This window comes from Tinamus guttatus, unplaced genomic scaffold, assembly GCF_059628265.1.
Source record: "Tinamus guttatus ecotype Peru unplaced genomic scaffold, ASM5962826v1 Tinamus_guttatus_pri_ptg000248l, whole genome shotgun sequence".
NCBI lineage: Eukaryota > Metazoa > Chordata > Aves > Tinamiformes > Tinamidae > Tinamus > Tinamus guttatus.
In genome coordinates, this window is record NW_028288782.1 from 873,174 (window position 1) to 891,406 (window position 18,233).

General features: G+C 52.5%; 1 protein-coding gene across 1 annotated transcript in view; it reads left to right on the forward strand.

Annotated features, from left to right (window-relative positions):
* Positions 1 to 378: 378 nt before the first annotated feature.
* LOC148594385 (ATPase family AAA domain-containing protein 2-like) overlaps positions 379 to 18,233 on the forward strand; it is a 102,474-nt gene continuing 84,619 nt past the window's right edge. Inside the window, exon 1 of the mRNA XM_088526644.1 lies at positions 379 to 446. Coding sequence (XP_088382770.1) covers positions 379 to 446 — 68 coding nt within the window. The remainder of the gene's footprint in view (positions 447 to 18,233) is intronic.

Below are 18,233 nucleotides of genomic sequence, written 5' to 3' on the forward strand. Positions count from 1 at the left end.
TTGTCATAGTATTATTAATATTATTATTATTATTATTATTATTTCTTCTTCATCTTCATCTTCTTCTTCTTACTCTAATTATTCTTATTATTTTTATTATTTTCCTTTTTCTATCCACCCCAAATCCCTCCTGGTCCCCCTCTCCCCTTCGCCCCGCCCGTGTTTCCAGGGCGACCATAAAGGCCATTGCGCAACCGGCTCCGCTGCGTCCATGGCGACCGCAGGGGGGGGCAACCGCCTCCCGGGGCCACGTGGCCGCCCCCCCACCCCGGGAGGACTCCCTCCTTCCCCCGCCCGCCCGCGGCTACCGAGAGGGCGCGTGCGCAGTGGGCAGGAACCGCAATCCCCGCCCCCGCGCACGCGCAGTGCCCTTCCGCCATGAGGCGCCGCCGGCGCAGCCGCGAGCCGGGAAGCGGCCGCGAAAAACGGCCAAAAGAGAACGAAAAGTACGAGGATAAGGAAAGCTGAGGAGGCCCCGTCAGCGGACGAGCACCCCCGCCGCGGCATTTTGGCGGAAAAGAACCATCCCGATCCAGTAAAGTGGTGGTGTGGGCGGGGGGGGGCGGTGCGGGACCCAGGGCCGGGCCGGTGGGAAAAGCAGTGGGACGGCTAACGTGGGGGCGAGGGAGTGCGTGTGTCTGCAGAGATGGAAGCCGCGGTGTCAGGGCAGGTTTTGATACGATCCCAAGAGCGAGATTAAAACACAAACTGGGTCAAATGTCAAAAAAGCTTGTAAGTTTTATTCTCATACGCACAATAGGCCAGGGCGGAAAAGAAGGGAAAAGGAAGGAAAAGAGAAGCAAGCGGGAGAGATGCAGCAGGATTGTAGTTGCCACCACCCCAGTGCAGCTGAGTGTCACTGGCTACGCTTGGGTGCGGGCACAGGTGCCTGGGTGCAGGCGCTGTCCCGCAGCCCTCGGTGCAAGGGATGTGGAGGGCCAGAAAGCGTGCGAGTGGGTGCAGGGGATGAACCACACACCTGGGAGGGAAATAGCACACAGCGGCAGAGGGGGAAATCCGTGCTGCTTTTATGTCTCCGTTCTTGCAGAGTCTGCCCCTTTGTGCGTGCTCTGGTGCTCCTCTTCCTCCAGCTCCAGTGCCAGCGCCGCTCCGTAGACACTGCAGAGCATCATTTGGGCCTCGTGCTGATGGAGATAGAACACCTGGAGCTGATGCCACAGTCCTCTCAGAAGCAGGATCCCAAGGTGAAAAAGTTGTAAATCGTATGGAGATAAGAGATCCCGGTCTTCTCGGAGACGGGATGCGGAGGCCAAGGAGTCGTAAATTGTATGGAGATATCCCAGTCCTTGCAGAGACGGGATGTCAAGGCGTCAAGTGTCTAGAGATAAGACACGTGGAGCTGATCGATGGGAGGCCTGGGTCAAGAAGTCCTAAAGGGTAGAGCAACAACGTGGAGCCCACCACGATGCAGGGCTCAAAGCAGAGCCCCGAGCGGAGCCCGGCCTGTGGGCAGGCAGGCGGCAGCCGTGCCAGGGCGCTGCCTGAGGAGCCCTCCTTGGCAGCCAGCAAGGCCGAGGCCGCACGTTGCTCTCTGCCACCGGGCTCATCCGTGCCAGGAGGAGCCCAGCACAGCAGCAGCCTTCCTCACGGCGGCCCCCTGGCCCCTGCCGCTGCTGTCACCCCCCGGCAATACGGAACATTCCAGAGGGGCAGTTATCGCCACGGGAACACCAATGCTCCCCAGGGCTCCGTGGAGCAGTGGCCCCAGCGCTGGCCACGCAGCAGCAAGGCCAGGTGAGCAGCAGGTCTGCGCAGCACCAGGGCCACTCGTGGTGCCCACAGGGTGCGGGGCAGCTGCGGGGCTCCGGGGCAGCCTGCGCGACGCCTCCCAAGGGAGGCCCCAAAGCCCCGCGCCCCCCTCGGCGCTGGCACCGCTGCCCTTGCCCTGTTCTCTGCTCCGCTTGGCACTGGGCTCCCCGCGTCCCTGCCAGAGGGGCTGCCGGGGGAAGGAGGCTGCTGCGGGCAGGCCTGGCACTGCCTGCTCCGGGCCCCACCGCTCGGCACAGAGAGACCCCTGGCACAGAGAGCCCTGCTCTCGGGGCTGCGAATGCCAACGGCTCCTTGGCCCTTGCAGGCCACGGGCCCCTTCACCCTGGCTGCTGCCAGCAAGTGCTGGGCCCACAGACGCCGTCACGAACGTGGTATGGAAATGTTTCTTTTTTGATTTTTCAAGAAGTGTTTTTTGTTGCTTATGTTCTTGTTAATGTTCCTGTTATTGTTAAGGAGATTGTTCTTATTTGTATTCTTGTTGATCTGTTTCATATTATTTTAATGCTTTTGGTGAGGTCCTTTGTGAGGTCCTCCATTGTGAGGTCATCCATTGTGAGGTCACAAGAGTCCCATTGTGAGGTCATCCATTGTGATGTCATCCACTGTGAGGTTTTCCATTGTGTGGTCACTAGAGACCCATTGTGAGGTCGTCCATTGTGAGGGCATCCATTGTGAGGTCCTCCATTGTGAGGTCACAAGAGTCCCATTGTGAGGTCATCCATTGTGAGGTCTTCCATTATGAGGTCATGCACTGTGATGTCATTAGAGGCCTATTGTGAGGTCGTTCATTGTGAGGTCTTCCATTGTGAGGTCACAAGAGTCCCATTGTGAGGTCGTCCATTGTGATGTCGTCCATTATGATGTCATCCACTGTGATGTCATTAGAGGCCTATTGTGAGGTCGTCCATTGTGAGGTCTTCCATTGTGAGTTCACAAGAGTCCCATTGTGAGGTCATCCATTGCGATGTTGCCCATTGTGAGGTCATCCATTGTGAGGTATTCCATTGTGAGGTCACAAGAGTCAGATTGTGAGGTTATCCATTGTGATGTCGTCCATTGTGAACTCATCCATTGTGATGTCTTCCACTGTGAGGTCATCCATTGTGAGGTCACAAGAGTCCCATTGTAAGCTCATCTATTGTGATGTCGTCCATTGTGAGGTAATCCATTGTGATGTCTTTAGAGGCCCATTGTGAGGTCGTCCATATGAGGTCATGCATTGTGAGGTCATCCATTGTGATGTCATTAGAGACCCATTGTGAGGTCATCCATTGTTATGTCTTCCATTGTGACGTCATCCATTGTGAGGTCACAAGAGTCCCATTGTGAGGTCATCCATTGTGAGGTCACAAGAGTCCCATTGTGAGGTCATCCATTGTGATGTCGTCCATTGTGAGGTCATCCACTGTGATGTCATTAGAGGCCCATTGTGAGGTCATCCATTGTGAGGTCTTCCATTGTGAGGTCACAAGAGTCCCATTGTGAGGTCATCCATTGTGATGTCGTCCATTCTGAGGTCATACATTTTGAGGTGTTCTATTGTGAGGTCACAAGAGTCCCATTGTGAGGTCATCCATTGTGAGGTCATCCATTGTGAGGTCACCCATTGTGATGTCATTGGAGGCCCATTGTGAGGTCATCCATTTTGAGGTCTTCCATTGTGAGGTCACAAGAATCCAATTGTGAGGTCATCCATTGTGATGTCGTCCATTGTGGGGTCATCCATTTTGAAGGTGTTCTATTGTGAGGTCACAAGAGTCCCATTGTGAGGTCATCCATTGTGAGGTCACCAGAGTCCCATTGTAAGTTCATCCATTGTGATGTCGTCCATTGTGAGGTCATCCATTGTGATGTCATTAGAGGCCCATTGTGAGGTCGTCCATTATGAGGTCGTGCATTGTGAGGTCATCCATTGTGATGTCATTATAGACCCATTATGAGGTCAGCCATTGTGAGGTCACAAGAGTGCGATTGTGAGGTGATCCATTGTGATGTCGTCCATTGTCAGGTCATCCACTGTGATGTCATTAGATGCCCATTGTGAGTTCGTCCATTGTGAGGTCATCCATTGTGACGTCATCCATTGTGAGGTCACAAGAGTCCCATTGTGAGGTCATCCATTGTGATGTCTTCCATTGTGAGGTCATCCATTGTGAGGTCACAAGAGTCCCATTGTGAGGTCATCCATTGTCATGTCGTCCATTGTGAGGTCATCCATTGTGAGATTTTTTATTGTGAGGTCAAAAGAGTCCCATTTTGAGGTCATCCATTGTGATGTCGCTCATTGTGATATCGCCCTTTGTGGGGTCGTCCATTGTGAGGTAATCCATTGTGAGATTTTCTATTGTGAGGTCACAAGAGTCCCATTCTGAGGACATCCATTGTGATGTCGTCCATTGTGAGGTGATCTATTGTGATGTCATTAGAGGCCCATTGTGAGGTCTTCCATTGTGAGGTCTTCCATTGTGAGGTCTTCCATTGTGAGGTCTTCCATTGTGAGGTCACAAGAATCCCATTGTGAGGTCATCCATTGTGATGTCGTCCATTGTGAAGTCATTCATTGTGAGGTCTTCCATTGCGAGGTCATCCATTGTGAGGTCACAAGAGTCCCATTGTGAGGTCATGCACTGTGATGTCGTCCATTGTGAGGTCTTCCATTTTGAGGTCACAAGAATCCCATTCTGAGGTCATCCATTGTGATGTCGTCCATTGTGAGGTCATCCATTATGATGTCATTAGAGGCCCATTGTGAGGTCGTCCATTGTGAGGTCTTCCATTGTGAGGTCACAAGAGCCCCATTGTGAGGTCATCCATTTTGATGTCTTCCATTGTGAGGTCATCCATTGTGATGTCATTAGAGGCCCATTCTGAGGTCGTCCATTGTGAGGTCATCCATTTTGAGGTCTTCCATTGTGAGGTCACAAGAATCCAATTTTGAGGTCATCCATTGTGATGTCGTCCATTGTGAGGTCATCCATTTTGAGGTGTTTTATTGTGAGGTAACAAGAGTCCCATTGTGAGGTCATCCATTGTGAAGTCTTCCATTGTGTGGTCATCCATTGTGAGGTCACAAGAGTCCCATTGTGAGGTCATCCATTGTGAGGTCATCCATTGTGAGGTCATCCATTGTGAGGTCATCCATTGTGATGTCTTCCATTGTGAGGTCATCCATTGTGAGGTCACAAGAGTCCCATGGTGAGGTCATCCATTCTGATGTCATCCATTGTGAGGTCATCCATTGTGATGTCGTCCATTGTGAGGTCATCCATTGTGATGTCTTTAGAGGCCCATTGTGAGGTCATCCATTGTGATGTCGTCCATTGTGAGGTCATCCATTGTTAGATCTTCCATTGTGAGGTCACAGGAGTACCATTGTGAGGTCATCCATTGTGATGTCATCCATTGTGAGGTGATCCATTCTGATGTCATTAGAGGCCCATTGTGAGGTCATCCATTGTGAGGTCTTCCATTGTGAGGTCACAAGAGTCCCATTGTGAGGTCATCCATTGTGATATCTCCCATTGTGTGGTCATCCATTGTGATGTCATTAGAGGCCCATTCTGAGGTCATCCATTGTGTGGTCTTCTATTGTGAGGTCACAAGAGTCCCATTGTGAGGTCATCCATTGTGATGTCCTCCATTGTGCGGTCATCCATTGCGAGGTCTTCCCTAGTGAGGTCATCCACTGTGATGTCATTAGAGGCCCATTGTGAGGTTGTCGTTTGTGAGGTCATCCATTGTGAGGTCACAAGAATCCCATTGTGAGGTCATCCATTGTGATGTCGCCCATTGTGAGGTCATGCGTTGTGAGGTCAACCATTCTGAGGTCATCCATTGTGAGATTTTCGATTGTGAGGTCACAAGAGTCCCATTGTGAGGTCATCCATTGTGATGTCGTCCATTGTGAGGTCATCCATTGTGATGTCATTAGAGGCCCATTGTGAGGTCATCCATTGTGACGTCATCCATTGTGTGGTCTTCTATTGTGAGGTCACAAAAGTCCAATTGTGAGGTCATCCATTGTGATGTCGCTCATTGTGATGTCGCCCTTTGTGGGGTCGTCCATTGTGAGGTAATCCATTGTGAGATTTTCCATTGTGAGGTCACAACAGTCCCATTCTGAGGACATCCATTGTGATGTCGTCCATTGTGAGGTGATCCATTGTGATGTCATTAGAGGCCCATTGTGAGGTCTTCCATTGTGAGGTCTTCCATTGTGAGGTCATCCATTGTTGAGGTCACAAGTGTCCCACTGTGAGATCATGCACTGTGATGTCGTCCATTGTGAGGTCTTCCATTGTGAGGTCACAAGAATCCTATTCTGAGGTCATCCATTGTGATGTCGTCCATTGTGAGGTCATCCATTATGATGTCATTAGAGGCCCATTGTGAGGTCGTCCATTGTGAGGTCTTCCATTGTGCGGTCATCCATTGTGATGTCTTCCATTGTGAGGTCATCCATTGCGAGGTCACAAGAGTCCCATTGTGAGGTCATCCATTGTGATGTCGTCCATTGTGAGGTCATCCATTGTGAGGTCACAAGAGCCCATTGTGAGGTCGTCCAATATGAGGTCATGCCTTGTGAGGTCTTCCATTGTGAGGTCGTCCATTGTGAGGTCATCCATTGTGCTGTCATTAGAGGCCTATTGTGATGTCGTCCATTATGAGGTCATTCATTGTGATGTGATCCATTGTGAGGTCATCCATTGTGATGTCGTCCATTGTGAGGTCATCCATTGTGAGGTCACAAGAGGCCCATTGTGAGGTCGTCCATTGTGAGGTCGTCCATTGTGAGGTCGTCCATTGTGAGGTCGTCCATTGTGAGGTCGTCCATTGGTAGGTCTTCCATTGTGAGGTCAGAAGAGTCTCATTGTGAGGTCCTCCATTGTGATGTCGTCCATTGTGAGGTCATCCATTATCATGTCATTACAGGCCCATTGTGAGGTCGTGCATTGTGATGTCTTCCACTCTGAGGTCATCCATTGTGAGGTCACAAGAGTCCTATTGTGAGGTCATCCATTTTGATGTCATCCATTGTGAGGTGATCCATTGTGATTTCATTAGAGGCCCATTGTGAGGTCCTCCATTGTGAGGTCCTCCATTGTGAGGTCCTCCATTCTGAGGTCATCCATTGTGAGGTCACAAGAGTCCCATTGTGAGGTCATCCATTGTGATGTCATCCACTGTGAGGTTATCCATTGTGAGGTCACAAGAGGCCCATTGTGAGCTCGTCCATTATGAGGTCATGCATTGTGAGGTCTTCCATTGTGAGATCAAAAGAGTCCGTTTGTGAGGTCATCCATTGTGATGTCGTACATTGTGAGGTCTTCCTTTGTGAGGTCACAAGAGTCCCATTGTGAGGTCCTCCATTGTGATGTCGTCCATTGTGAGGTCATCCACTGTGATGTCATTAGAGGCCCATTGTGAGGTCGTCCATTGTGAGGTCTTCCATTGTGAGGTCACAAGAGTCCCATTGTGAGGTCATCCATTCTGAGGTCATCCATTCTGAGGTCATCCATTGTGATGTCGTCCATTGTGAGGTCATCCATTGTGAGATGTTCTATTGTGAGGTTGCAAGAGTCCCATTGTGAGGTCTTCCATTGTGATGTCATTAGAGACCCATTGTGAGGTTGTCCATTGTGATGTCTTCCATTGTGAGGTCATCCACTGTGATGTCATTACAGGCCCATTGTGAGGTCGTCCATTATGAGGTCATGCATTATGAGGTCTTCCATTGTGAGGTCATCCATTGTGATGTCATCCATTGTGAGGTCATTAGAGGCTTATTGTGACGTCGTCCATTATGAGGTCATGCATTGTGAAGTCTTCCATTGTGAGGTCACAAGAGTCCCTTTGTAAGTCATCCATTGTGATGTCGTCCACTGTAACGTCATCCATTGTGATGTCACTAGAGACCCATTGTGAGGTCATCCTTTGTGAGGTCATCCATTGTTAGGTCTTCCATTGTGAGGTCACAAGACTCCCATTGTGAGGTCATCCATTGTGACATCATCCATTGTGAGGTCATCCATTGTGATGTCGTCCATTGTGAGGTCATCCATTGTGAGGTCACAAGAGGCCCATTGTGAGGTCGTCCAATATGAGGTCATGCCTTGTGAGGTCTTCCATTGTGAGATCATCCATTGTGAGGTGATCCATTGTGATGTCATTAGAGGCCCATTGTGAGGTCATCCATTGTGAGGTCATCCATTGTGAGGTCATCCATTTTGAGGTCGTCCATTGTGAGGTCATTAGAGGCCTATTGTGATGTCGTCCATTATGAGGTCATTCATTGTGATGTGATCCATTGTGAGGTCACAAGAGTCCCATTGTGAGGTCATCCATTGTGATGTCGTCCATTGTGAGGTCATCCATTGTGATGTCACTAGATACCCATTGTGAGGTCATCCATTGTGAGGTCATCCATTGTGAGGTCATCCATTGGTAGGTCTTCCATTGTGAGGTCAGAAGAGTCCCATTGTGAGGTCATCCATTGTGATGTCGTACATTGTGAGGTCATCCATTATGATGTCATTACAGGCCCATTGTGAGGTCGTGCATTGTGATGTCTTCCATTCTGAGGTCTTCCATTGTGAGGTCACAAGAGTCCCATGGTGAGGTCGTCCATGGTGAGGTCGTCCATGGTGAGGTCGTCCATGGTGAGGTCTTCTTTGCGAGGTCACAAGAGTCCCATGGTGAGGTCGTCCATGGTGAGGTCGTCCATGGTGAGGTCGTCCATGGTGAGGTCGTCCATGGTGAGGTCTTCTTTGCGAGGTCACAAGAGTCCCATGGTGAGGTCGTCCATGGTGAGGTCGTCCATGGTGAGGTCGTCCATGGTGAGGTCGTCCATGGTGAGGTCGTCCATGGTGAGGTCGTCCATGGTGAGGTCTTCTTTGCGAGGTCACAAGAGTCCCATGGTGAGGTCGTCCATGGTGAGGTCGTCCATGGTGAGGTCGTCCATGGTGAGGTCGTCCATGGTGAGGTCGTCCATGGTGAGGTCTTCTTTGCGAGGTCACAAGAGTCCCATGGTGAGGTCGTCCATGGTGAGGTCGTCCATGGTGAGGTCGTCCATGGTGAGGTCGTCCATGGTGAGGTCGTCCATGGTGAGGTCTTCTTTGCGAGGTCACAAGAGTCCCATGGTGAGGTCGTCCATGGTGAGGTCGTCCATGGTGAGGTCGTCCATGGTGAGGTCGTCCATGGTGAGGTCGTCCATGGTGAGGTCTTCTTTGCGAGGTCACAAGAGTCCCATGGTGAGGTCGTCCATGGTGAGGTCGTCCATGGTGAGGTCGTCCATGGTGAGGTCGTCCATGGTGAGGTCGTCCATGGTGAGGTCGTCCATGGTGAGGTCTTCTTTGCGAGGTCACAAGAGTCCCATGGTGAGGTCGTCCATGGTGAGGTCGTCCATGGTGAGGTCGTCCATGGTGAGGTCACAAGAGTCCCATGGTGAGGTCGTCCATGGTGAGGTCGTCCATGGTGAGGTCGTCCATGGTGAGGTCTTCTTTGCGAGGTCACAAGAGTCCCATGGTGAGGTCGTCCATGGTGAGGTCGTCCATGGTGAGGTCACAAGAGTCCCATTGTGAGGTCGTCCATTGTGAGGTCGTCCATTGTGAGGTCGTCCATTCTGAGGTCACAAGAGTCCCATTATGAGGTCTTCCATTGTGATGTCGTCCATAGTGAGGTCATCCATTGTGATGTTATTAGAGGCCCATGGTGAGGTCGTCCATGGTGAGGTCGTCCATGGTGAGGTCACAAGAGTCCCATTGTGAGGTCGTCCATTGTGAGGTCGTCCATTGTGAGGTCGTCCATTGTGACGTCACAAGAGTCCCATTGCGAGGTCATCCATTGTGATGTCGTCCATTGTGAGGTCATCCATCGTGATGTCATTAGAGGCCCATTGTGAGGTCGTCCATGGTGATGTCATCCATGGTGAGGTCATGAAAGGCCCAGGGTGAGGTCATCCATGGTGAGGTCATCCATGGTGAGGTCATCCATGGTGAGGTCACAAGAGTCCCATTGTGAGGTCGTCCATTGTGAGGTCGTCCATTGTGAGGTCGTCCATTGTGAGGTCGTCCATTGTGAGGCCGTGCATTGTGAGGTCACAAGAGTCGCATGGTGAGGCCGTCCATTGTGAGGCCGTCCATTGTGAGGTCGTCCATTGTGATGTCATTAGAGCCCCATGGTGAGGTCGTCCATGGTGAGGTCGTCCATGGTGAGGTCGTCCATGGTGAGGTCGTCCATTGTGACGTCACAAGAGTCCCATTGTGAGGTCATCCATTGTGATATGGTCCATGGTGAGGTCATCCATGGTGAGGTCATCCATGGTGAGGTCATCCATGGTGAGGTCATCCATGGTGAGGTCATCCATGGTGAGGTCTTCTTTGTGAGGTCACAAGAGTCCCATGGTGAGGTCGTCCATGGTGAGGTCGTCCATGGTGAGGTCGTCCATGGTGAGGTCGTCCATTGTGATGTCATTAGAGCCCCATGGTGAGGTCGTCCATGGTGAGGTCGTCCATGGTGAGGTCGTCCATGGTGAGGTCGTCCATTGTGACGTCACAAGAGTCCCATTGTGAGGTCATCCATTGTGATATGGTCCATGGTGAGGTCATCCATGGTGAGGTCATCCATGGTGAGGTCTTCTTTGTGACGTCACAAGAGTCCCATTGTGAGGTCATCCATTGTGATATGGTCCATGGTGAGGTCGTCCATGGTGAGGTCATCCATGGTGAGGTCTTCTTTGCGAGGTCACAAGAGTCCCATGGTGAGGTCGTCCATGGTGAGGTCGTCCATGGTGAGGTCGTCCATGGTGAGGTCTTCTTTGCGAGGTCACAAGAGTCCCATGGTGAGGTCGTCCATGGTGAGGTCGTCCATGGTGAGGTCGTCCATGGTGAGGTCTTCTTTGCGAGGTCACAAGAGTCCCATGGTGAGGTCGTCCATGGTGAGGTCGTCCATGGTGAGGTCGTCCATGGTGAGGTCGTCCATGGTGAGGTCGTCCATGGTGAGGTCTTCTTTGCGAGGTCACAAGAGTCCCATGGTGAGGTCGTCCATGGTGAGGTCGTCCATGGTGAGGTCGTCCATGGTGAGGTCGTCCATGGTGAGGTCTTCTTTGCCAGGTCACAAGAGTCCCATGGTGAGGTCGTCCATGGTGAGGTCGTCCATGGTGAGGTCGTCCATGGTGAGGTCGTCCATGGTGAGGTCGTCCATGGTGAGGTCTTCTTTGCGAGGTCACAAGAGTCCCATGGTGAGGTCGTCCATGGTGAGGTCGTCCATGGTGAGGTCACAAGAGTCCCATGGTGAGGTCGTCCATGGTGAGGTCGTCCATGGTGAGGTCGTCCATGGTGAGGTCACAAGAGTCCCATGGTGAGGTCGTCCATGGTGAGGTCGTCCATGGTGAGGTCGTCCATGGTGAGGTCACAAGAGTCCCATTGTGAGGTCGTCCATTGTGAGGTCGTCCATTGTGAGGTCGTCCATTGTGAGGTCGTCCATTGTGAGGTCACAAGAGTCCCATTATGAGGTCTTCTATTGTGATGTCATCCATAGTGAGGTCATCCATTGTGATGTTATTAGAGGCCCATGGTGAGGTCGTCCATGGTGAGGTCGTCCATGGTGAGGTCGTCCATGGTGAGGTCTTCTTTGCGAGGTCACAAGAGTCCCATGGTGAGGTCGTCCATGGTGAGGTCGTCCATGGTGAGGTCGTCCATGGTGAGGTCTTCTTTGCGAGGTCACAAGAGTCCCATGGTGAGGTCGTCCATGGTGAGGTCGTCCATGGTGAGGTCACAAGAGTCCCATTGTGAGGTCGTCCATTGTGAGGTCGTCCATTGTGAGGTCGTCCATTGTGAGGTCACAAGAGTCCCATTATGAGGTCTTCCATTGTGATGTCGTCCATAGTGAGGTCATCCATTGTGATGTTATTAGAGGCCCATGGTGAGGTCGTCCATGGTGAGGTCGTCCATGGTGAGGTCACAAGAGTCCCATTGTGAGGTCGTCCATTGTGAGGTCGTCCAGTGTGAGGTCGTCCAGTGTGCGGTCACAAGAGTCCCCTTATGAGGTCTTCCATTGTGATGTCGTCCATAGTGACGTCATTCATTGTGATGTTATTAGAGACCATTGTCAGGTCGTCCATTGTGAGGTCGTCCATTGTGAGGTCACAAGAGTCCCATTGCGAGGTCAACCATTGTGACGTCACAAGAGTCCCATTGCGAGGTCATCCATTGTGATGTTGTCCATTGTGAGGTCATCCATCGTGATGTCATTAGAGGCCCATTGTGAGGTCGTCCATTGTGATGTCATCCATGGTGAGGTCATGAAAGGCCCAGGGTGAGGTCATCCATGGTGAGGTCATCCATGGTGAGGTCATCCATGGTGAGGTCATCCATGGTGAGGTCATCCATGGTGAGGTCTTCTTTGTGAGGTCACAAGAGTCCCATTGTGAGGTCGTCCATTGTGAGGTCGTCCATTGTGAGGTCGTCCATTGTGAGGTCGTCCATTGTGATGTCATTAGAGCCCCATTGTGAGGTCGTCCATTGTGAGGTCGTCCATTGTGACGTCACAAGAGTCCCATTGTGAGGTCATCCATTGTGATATGGTCCATGGTGAGGTCATCCATGGTGAGGTCATCCATGGTGAGGTCATCCATGGTGAGGTCATCCATGGTGAGGTCTTCTTTGTGAGGTCACAAGAGTCGCATGGTGAGGTCATCCATTGTGAGGTCGTCCATTGTGAGGTCATCCATTGTGATGTCATTAGAGCCCCATTCTGAGGTCATCCATTGTGAGGTCTTCCATTGTGAGGTCACAAGTGTCCCATTGTGAGGTCTTCCATTGTGATGTCGTCCATAGTGATGTCATCCATTGTGATGTCATTAGAGGCCCATTGTGAGGTCGTCCATTGTGATGTCACCATTGTGAGGTCATGAAAGGCCCAGAGTGAGGTCGTCCATTGTGAGGTCGTCCATTGTGAGGTCATCCATTGTGAGGTCACAAAAGTCCCATTGTGAGGTCGTCCATTGTGAGGTCGTCCATTGTGACGTCACAAGAGTCCCATTGCGAGGTCATCCATTGTGATGTCGTCCATTGTGAGGTCATCCATTGTGATGTCATTAGAGGACCATTGTGAGGTCGTCCATTGTGAGGTCATCCATGGTGAGGTCATGAAAGGCCCATGGTGAGGTCGTCCATGGTGAGGTCGTCCATGGTGAGGTCGTCCATTGTGAGGTCACAAGAGTCCCATTGCGAGGTCATCCATTGTGATGTCGTCCATTGTGAGGTCATCCATTGTGATGTCATTAGACGCCCATTGTGAGGTCGTCCATTGTGAGGTCATCCATTGTGAGGTCACAAGAGTCCCATTGTGAGGTCGTCCATTGTGAGGTCGTCCATTGTGAGGTCGTCCATTGTGAGGTCACAAGAGTCCCATTGCGAGGTCGTCCATTGCGAGGTCGTCCATTGCGAGGTCGTCCATTGCGAGGTCACAAAAGTCCCATTATGAGGTCGTCCATTGTGATGTCGTCCATTGTGATGTCGTCCATAGTGAGGTCATCCATTGTGATGTTATTAGAGGCCCATGGTGAGGTCGCCCATGGTGAGGTCGCCCATGGTGAGGTCGCCCATGGTGACGTCACAAGAGTCGCATTGTGAGGTCGTCCATGGTGAGGTCGTCCATGGTGAGGTCGTCCATGGTGAGGTCGTCCATGGTGAGGTCACAAGAGTCCCATGGTGAGGTCGTCCATGGTGAGGTCGTCCATGGTGAGGTCGTCCATGGTGAGGTCACAAGAGTCCCATGGTGAGGTCGTCCATGGTGAGGTCGTCCATGGTGAGGTCACAAGAGTCCCATGGTGAGGTCGTCCATGGTGAGGTCGTCCATGGTGAGGTCGTCCATGGTGAGGTCGTCGATGGTGAGGTCGTCGATGGTGAGGTCACAAGAGTCCCATGGTGAGGTCGTCCATGGTGAGGTCACAAGAGTCCCATGGTGAGGTCGTCCATGGCGAGGTCGTCCATGGCGAGGTCGTCCATGGCGAGGTCGTCCATGGTGACGTCACAAGAGTCCCATGGTAAGGTCATCCATGGTGAGGTCACAAGAGTCCGATGGTGAGGTCGTCCATGGTGAGGTCGTCCATGGTGAGGTCAAAAGAGTCCCATGGTGAGGTCGTCCATTGTGATATGGTCCATGGTGAGGTCGTCCATGGTGAGGTCGTGCATGGTGAGGTCGTCCATGGTGACATCACAAGAGTCCCATGGTGAGGTCGTCCATGGTGAGGTCGTCCATGGTGACGTCACAAGAGTCCCATGGTGAGGTCGTCCATGGTGAGGTCGTCCATGGTGAGGTCACAAGAGTCCCATGGTGAGGTCATCCATTGTGATATGGTCCATGGTGAGGTCGTCCATGGTGAGGTCGTCCATGGTGACGTCACAAGAGTCCCATGGTGAGGTCGTCCATGGTGAGGTCTTCTTTGCGAGGTCACAAGAGTCCCATGGTGAGGTCGTCCATGGTGAGGTCGTCCATGGTGAGGTCGTCCATGGTGAGGTCGTCCATGGTGAGGTCGTCCATGGTGACGTCACAAGAGTCCCATGGTGAGGTCGTCCGTGGTGAGGTCGTCCGTGGTGAGGTTGTCCGTAGTGAGGTCGTCCATGGTGAGGTCACAAGAGTCCCATGGTGAGGTGGTCCATGGTGAGGTCGTCCATGGTGAGGTGGTCCATGGTGAGGTCGTCCATGGTGAGGTCGTCCATGGTGAGGTCGTCCATGGTGAGGTCACAAGAGTCCCATGGTGAGGTCGTCCATGGTGAGGTCGTCCATGGTGAGGTCGTCCATGGTGAGGTCACAAGAGTCCCATGGTGAGGTCGTCCATGGTGAGGTCGTCCATGGTGAGGTCGTCGATGGTGAGGTCGTCGATGGTGAGGTCACAAGAGTCCCATGGTGAGGTCGTCCATGGTGAGGTCACAAGAGTCCCATGGTGAGGTCGTCCATGGCGAGGTCGTCCATGGCGAGGTCGTCCATGGCGAGGTCGTCCATGGTGACGTCACAAGAGTCCCATGGTAAGGTCATCCATGGTGAGGTCACAAGAGTCCGATGGTGAGGTCGTCCATGGTGAGGTCGTCCATGGTGAGGTCAAAAGAGTCCCATGGTGAGGTCGTCCATTGTGATATGGTCCATGGTGAGGTCGTCCATGGTGAGGTCGTGCATGGTGAGGTCGTCCATGGTGACATCACAAGAGTCCCATGGTGAGGTCGTCCATGGTGAGGTCGTCCATGGTGACGTCACAAGAGTCCCATGGTGAGGTCGTCCATGGTGAGGTCGTCCATGGTGAGGTCGTCCATGGTGAGGTCACAAGAGTCCCATGGTGAGGTCATCCATTGTGATATGGTCCATGGTGAGGTCGTCCATGGTGAGGTCGTCCATGGTGACGTCACAAGAGTCCCATGGTGAGGTCGTCCATGGTGAGGTCTTCTTTGCGAGGTCACAAGAGTCCCATGGTGAGGTCGTCCATGGTGAGGTCGTCCATGGTGAGGTCGTCCATGGTGAGGTCGTCCATGGTGAGGTCGTCTATGGTGAGGTCGTCCATGGTGACGTCACAAGAGTCCCATGGTGAGGTCGTCCGTGGTGAGGTCGTCCGTGGTGAGGTTGTCCGTAGTGAGGTCGTCCATGGTGAGGTCACAAGAGTCCCATGGTGAGGTGGTCCATGGTGAGGTGGTCCATGGTGAGGTGGTCCATGGTGAGGTGGTCCATGGTGAGGTGGTCCATGGTGAGGTCGTCCATGGTGAGGTCTTCTTTGCGAGGTCACAAGAGTCCCATGGTGAGGTGGTCCATGGTGAGGTGGTCCATGGTGAGGTGGTCCATGGTGAGGTGGTGCATGGTGAGGTCACAAGAGTCCCATGGTGAGGTGGTCCATGGTGAGGTGGTCCATGGTGAGGTGGTCCATGGTGAGGTGGTCCATGGTGAGGTGGTCCATGGTGAGGTCACAAGAGTCCCATTATGAGGTCTTCTATTGTGATGTCGTCCATAGTGAGGTCATCCATTGTGATGTTATTAGAGGCCCATGGTGAGGTCGTCCATGGTGAGGTCGTCCATGGTGAGGTCGTCCATGGTGAGGTCTTCTTTGCGAGGTCACAAGAGTCCCATGGTGAGGTCGTCCATGGTGAGGTCGTCCATGGTGAGGTCGTCCATGGTGAGGTCACAAGAGTCCCATTGTGAGGTCGTCCATGGTGAGGTCGTCCATGGTGAGGTCGTCCATGGTGAGGTCACAAGAGTCCCATTATGAGGTCTTCTATTGTGATGTCGTCCATAGTGAGGTCATCCATTGTGATGTTATTAGAGGCCCATGGTGAGGTCGTCCATGGTGAGGTCGTCCATGGTGAGGTCGTCCATGGTGAGGTCTTCTTTGCGAGGTCACAAGAGTCCCATGGTGAGGTCGTCCATGGTGAGGTCGTCCATGGTGAGGTCGTCCATGGTGAGGTCACAAGAGTCCCATTGTGAGGTCGTCCATTGTGAGGTCGTCCATTGTGAGGTCGTCCATTGTGAGGTCGTCCATTGTGAGGTCACAAGAGTCCCATTATGAGGTCTTCCATTGTGATGTCGTCCATAGTGAGGTCATCCATTGTGATGTTATTAGAGGCCCATGGTGAGGTCGTCCATGGTGAGGTCGTCCATGGTGAGGTCACAAGAGTCCCATTGTGAGGTCGTCCATTGTGAGGTCGTCCAGTGTGAGGTCGTCCAGTGTGCGGTCACAAGAGTCCCATTATGAGGTCTTCCATTGTGATGTCGTCCATAGTGACGTCATCCATTGTGATGTTATTAGAGACCATTGTGAGGTCGTCCATTGTGAGGTCGTCCATTGTGACGTCACAAGAGTCCCATTGCGAGGTCATCCATTGTGATGTCGTCCATTGTGAGGTCATCCATCGTGATGTCATTAGAGGCCCATTGTGAGGTCGTCCATTGTGATGTCATCCATGGTGAGGTCATGAAAGGCCCAGGGTGAGGTCATCCATGGTGAGGTCATCCATGGTGAGGTCATCCATGGTGAGGTCTTCTTTGTGAGGTCACAAGAGTCCCATTGTGAGGTCGTCCATTGTGAGGTCGTCCATTGTGAGGTCGTCCATTGTGAGGTCGTCCATTGTGAGGTCGTCCATTGTGAGGCCGTGCATTGTGAGGTCACAAGAGTCGCATGGTGAGGCCGTCCATTGTGAGGCCGTCCATTGTGAGGCCGTCCATTGTGAGGCCGTCCATTGTGATGTCATTAGAGCCCCATTGTGAGGTCGTCCATTGTGAGGTCGTCCATTGTGAGGTCGTCCATTGTGAGGTCGTCCATTGTGAGGTCGTCCATTGTGACGTCACAAGAGTCCCATTGTGAGGTCATCCATTGTGATATGGTCCATGGTGAGGTCATCCATGGTGAGGTCATCCATGGTGAGGTCTTCTTTGTGACGTCACAAGAGTCCCATTGTGAGGTCGTCCATGGTGAGGTCGTCCATGGTGAGGTCGTCCATGGTGAGGTCGTCCATGGTGAGGTCGTCCATGGTGAGGTCTTCTTTGCGAGGTCACAAGAGTCCCATGGTGAGGTCGTCCATGGTGAGGTCGTCCATGGTGAGGTCGTCCATGGTGAGGTCGTCCATGGTGAGGTCTTCTTTGCGAGGTCACAAGAGTCCCATGGTGAGGTCGTCCATGGTGAGGTCGTCCATGGTGAGGTCACAAGAGTCCCATGGTGAGGTCGTCCATGGTGAGGTCGTCCATGGTGAGGTCGTCCATGGTGAGGTCACAAGAGTCCCATGGTGAGGTCGTCCATGGTGAGGTCGTCCATGGTGAGGTCGTCCATGGTGAGGTCACAAGAGTCCCATTGTGAGGTCGTCCATGGTGAGGTCGTCCATGGTGAGGTCGTCCATGGTGAGGTCGTCCATGGTGAGGTCACAAGAGTCCCATTATGAGGTCTTCTATTGTGATGTCGTCCATAGTGAGGTCATCCATTGTGATGTTATTAGAGGCCCATGGTGAGGTCGTCCATGGTGAGGTCGTCCATGGTGAGGTCGTCCATGGTGAGGTCTTCTTTGCGAGGTCACAAGAGTCCCATGGTGAGGTCGTCCATGGTGAGGTCGTCCATGGTGAGGTCGTCCATGGTGAGGTCGTCCATGGTGAGGTCTTCTTTGCGAGGTCACAAGAGTCCCATGGTGAGGTCGTCCATGGTGAGGTCGTCCATGGTGAGGTCGTCCATGGTGAGGTCACAAGAGTCCCATGGTGAGGTCGTCCATGGTGAGGTCGTCCATGGTGAGGTCACAAGAGTCCCATGGTGAGGTCGTCCATGGTGAGGTCGTCCATGGTGAGGTCACAAGAGTCCCATTGTGAGGTCGTCCATGGTGAGGTCGTCCATGGTGAGGTCGTCCATGGTGAGGTCACAAGAGTCCCATTATGAGGTCTTCTATTGTGATGTCGTCCATAGTGAGGTCATCCATTGTGAT